This window comes from Nematolebias whitei, chromosome 14 (genome assembly GCF_014905685.2).
Source record: "Nematolebias whitei isolate Nwh7 chromosome 14, NemWhi1, whole genome shotgun sequence".
Lineage (NCBI taxonomy): Eukaryota > Metazoa > Chordata > Actinopteri > Cyprinodontiformes > Rivulidae > Nematolebias > Nematolebias whitei.
In genome coordinates, this window is record NC_056511.1 from 17857235 (window position 1) to 17861722 (window position 4488).

Sequence of the window (4488 nt, forward strand, 5' to 3'; positions counted from 1 at the left end):
TTTTAAACCCTTCCCACACTCTTGCAATATCCTAAACAATGTTTCTAAACTATAATCAGGGGTATCAAACTCAGGTCGTTTTCACACCTGATAGCCCGGTAGGTTCGGTTCGGGACCAATATTCATGAGCTTTTGTTTACATTTGAGCTGGTGCGTTTGCATTCACACTGCACTGTGCAGTCGAGCCAACCTGTTGAACCAACCTATTCCCCCACTCGCCTGTGGGGGCGCTGCACCAAGAACTACTGAAAGAAACTACACAAAACCTCTGAAGACACGTCTTCTTCTTCTGTAAATAAAAATAAAAACGAAGTGGCATCAAGTTTTAGGAGTTATATTTTGTCATTTTTCAAAAATGGACTTAGCATGAGCAGAAGATGAGACAGAAGACCATGGAGAATATTGTTTTTCCCACACAAGGCAGCTGACGGCTCCATATAAGGTCAGAGAAATGAGTGTTTGTTTGTCCTGTGGAGCGGGGCCCAGTCTGTTTGCATTCACACTGTACTCGAACCATGCTGGAGTTCTCTTCTACCGGACCGAGACCTAGGTTTTAGCCCGGGCCAGAGTTCGCCTTTTTGTTCCGTGACAGAGTTTGATGCGCGTTCACACCTCCCTAATCGAACCAGAATTTCTAGGAAAACGAGCTAGAGTTCGATTAAAGCAGACTAAACAGGGCTAGTGTGAATGCACCCTCAGTTACCAAAGAGGGCCAAAATTAAAACCTTTTTCAAACTAAGAGCTGGTTTCAGAAACTACATTAGCTCAAGTCAGACACACAACATATTTTCTTGGTCACAGGTTCCTCAATAAGAGTTTGATTGGTCTCATTTGACATTTTCTGTTGCACTTTTGACATCATAATCAAAGATTACTGAAAAAATTAAAGTGATAAAAGTATTTTACATTTAAAATACCATCTTGGGGGCCAGGCAAAATGTCAACGAGGGCCACATTTGGCCCCCGGGCCTTGAGTTTGACACTTTTTTTTTCCATTTACCCTTTATTTATACAGGTAGTCTCATTGAGCCACGAGAACTCATTTTCAAGAGAGACCTGTTTAGGGAGCAGATGGCGGTTAAGGGCCTTGCTCATGGGCCCAGAGTGGGGCAAATAAGGGTGGGGGCAGGTGTGGGTGCTTCACCTACCCCACCCACATTTTTGATGTTGTTGGTACCGGGGCTTGAACCGGCGATCTTCCGATCACAGGCCCACCTTCTCTAACCTCTGCGCCACCACTCCCCGACATATGCTCTAAATGCTCTAAAATAGCACAGCAGGTCATGATATCCGCTCTCTGCCACCTGCCAGCAGTCATGGCCACGCCCATTTCTCTGCCGCAGAGTGGAGATCCTTACATGCTGCAGGAGGGAGCTTCTCCCTGCATCTGTGGGCTGCACACAGGTGCAGCAGGTGCTAAATAATTTTAAATAATTTATTTTAAATTTTTTAAAAATCTATGCCAATTGTGCAGCTCATCCATCATTCAGCCCAATTGTGTGTCATGTCCAATCTTACTTGGAAAAACCGCGAAAGAGCGAGTCCGCAAAAGTCGAACCGCGAAGTAGCGAGGGACTAATGTACTTAAACAAGTCACTTACCCCTCCCCATTTACAGCAGATTAAAAAAAAATCTTGTTTTAATCCATTGATCTTTCTTCGTATGTAAATGCACTGCTATGTGTTCATGTGTAGACTATACCTTCTCTCCATGTCCCATGTGTTCATTCTTAACGTCGCTGAGCGTTTTCCAGTTCATTGCTGACCCACTGGTGAGTGACCTGGTTTGGGTTAACGACTGGCTGTTGAGTGCATAACCTCCTTGGTCATACCTGTGATACAGACATGTCAACATCAAAACTAGCAATTTTACAACCAATGTGTGATGCGTACGCTTTACAGTTAGAAGAATTAGAAGTCAATGAAGTAAAAAATTTAATTTCTTCAAATACTGAGGTGATTAGAGTACACAAGACGCAACAGAAACATTGGTCAGCTGTGGCTGTACAAAAGTAAAAATATAGAGCATGCAAGGAAATTTTTTATTGTGTTGCATTAAAGTAATTCACTTTTCTTTTGAAGAAAATGCTGCGCTGAAATAATCACTGCTCTGTCTGAAATAATATCTATCAAAGCCATCTCAGTCGTGTCTGAAAACTCCCTAATTCCCCCAACTTATTTGCAGCCATCAGATGATTATCCTTCAGCATATCAGATTCAACACAAACGTCTATCACGAACAAACACATATCTAGATCAATCAACTTTTTATATTCATATGCCAACAGTGACATTGTACAAAACTTGTCCATCTCCTTTTTAATCTATGCACTCTTTCAGTTTATCTTTTTTATTTTCTTGCTAAAATATTAATGTGTGTGACTACTCTGTATTCTGGATGAAAAATCCAATCAAGGCATCTTCCTTTCAGTTTCATCCGTTTCTTCCATTTATGCAAACAGGTCTTGAGCAAACAATCCAAAACAATGTGACTTTGTCACAGGAATGTGAGTCAAGCACACACACTGTCTTTGTAAAACACACACCTAAATGTAAAAAAAAAAAAGAAGTTGTAAACATTTTATCTGCTCCAGAAATAACTGCATGCTGTCAGCAAGTAGACTGGAAAAAGAATCAAACAGCAGTGGAGATCAGGGGGGAAAGCTGGGGATTAGAGGAAAATAGAAGCAGTGATGAAAGGAAGGAGGCAGACATTTTTTTTTTTTTTTTTAACTTATTTAGCTTTTTGAATATAAGGATGAACTGGTACATTGAATAGAATGTAACAAGACTAGGAGTAAACAGAAGCAATGGAATCTGCTCTTCCTGTTTACAAGAAAGCATAGCTATAGCTATTGTTATTCATGGAGCAATTAGTTAAAATAAAAACGTCTGATAGTGTGAATTTAAAATCGACAAAATACACAAAAACTTTTATTTACTATATTCACACCAAATCTGTTCATGTGCCATTTGATGCAGCTTTTGGAAGTGAATTGTGTACACTGAAGTATACTTACACACAATAAATACATTTTACTGGTGGCCAGATATGGGAACAGCTTTAATGAGTGAATGAGTCATAATTCAAAATCCCTCCACAGGAAGTGCTAATGGGAATCCAGTTTGATGCGACTCATCGTGTCTTTGAGCAAATGCGATCGCAGTTCAGAGCTTAGATCCAGAAATAACTGTTTTTCTTATTCCCTCCATCCAACCCTAACTAGAGCCCCACTGAGACTCAGGTGGCTCATACCACCAGTCTCCTGACATCAGGGCTCTGTTCCTAGGCTTGCTCATTAGTGTGTGTGAGCAGGTTCCATGCTTAGCACGTTTCTTATTTCATAAATACAAAGCAGAAACAACCTGTTATCTCATTTTCTTTCACAAACAGTATCTTGTGCTGAGTCTGAATGGGATTATCAATGTGTGTATTATTGTTAGTGTACATTACAGTGACTCACCATGCCCTGAGTCTAAAGGCCTCGAATATGTCTGGATTGACCATGACTGTTGAGCTAAACAAAGCTGAAAGTGATCTGCCTCCAAAATCAGACAGGCGAGCTCCTTTAATGGCAACAACAGGCTGCCCAGAGCTGTCAAACTTCTCTGCCTGGTGAGGAAAAACAAAAAAAAATCAATGACTGTTATTTAAGAAGAAAAAAACCACTGAAACACAATGAAACAAAAGTTCTATGTGTAATTTGTGTCTGCAATTTGGAGATGCCTAAAAGTAACATCAGCTTGTGTTAATGATTAGATAACTTACAAGTTAATTTGAAAGTCGTTTTCAGACTCTGGCAAAAAGGAAGGATTAGCTCTCACAGATCAAATGAGCTTAGAGAAGAATGGTACTCATTCGAGTTATAGCTCTCTGTCTCAAATCCGAGTCCGAAGCAGTGTTGAAGGTCACGACGGCAGTAATTTGAACAATCCAAACTTTACAGCCCATGATGAAACCCAATCAAAGTGTTCGGTATGTGTGAACATCCACAGAGACAGAATCAGGGACGCATATGCACATACATGCATGTGCACAACCAAAAATACACAACTAACTTCAGTCAGATCACTGTGCTCTTACGTTAAAACTAGAAATCCACTCAGACATAGAGTCAGAGAGTTAAATTATAGTTCTTACCTCCACTCCCCACAGCGTGACAGTCACCTCTTTGCCAGTCATGTCTACTAGGTTGAGAGCCCTTTTGGAGACCTCTCTGTTGGTTTTAGTGGTGATTTGAGAAACATCCTCTGCACTTTTGCACACTCCAATTATATCTAAAGGTAAAAAATTATTATTATTCTAGATATCCATCAAGAGATGGGTCATACTGTAAATGAAGGAAGATATGTTTACAATGTGGTATAAAAATAGACAGAGCAAAAGAGATCAGGATTTCTCAAAATAGTGGAAGTGTAAGACCCTCTATAGTTTAGTGTTATATAATCACACCACGTTAAATATCAAACAAAAAGGAGCTATAATCAT

At 40.1% G+C, this 4488-nt stretch overlaps 1 protein-coding gene across 1 annotated transcript in view; it reads right to left on the reverse strand.

Moving 5' to 3' along the window:
• The window catches only part of LOC119420871 (replication protein A 70 kDa DNA-binding subunit), a gene marked incomplete at its 5' end in the record, with an annotated part of 94705 nt that extends 90428 nt beyond the window's left edge, over positions 1–4277 (reverse strand). The window contains 3 exon segments of the mRNA XM_037688292.1: positions 1702–1831; positions 3464–3612; positions 4141–4277. Of these exon segments, the coding sequence (XP_037544220.1) occupies positions 1702–1831; positions 3464–3612; positions 4141–4182 (321 nt within the window).
• Positions 4278–4488: the final 211 nt, after the last annotated feature.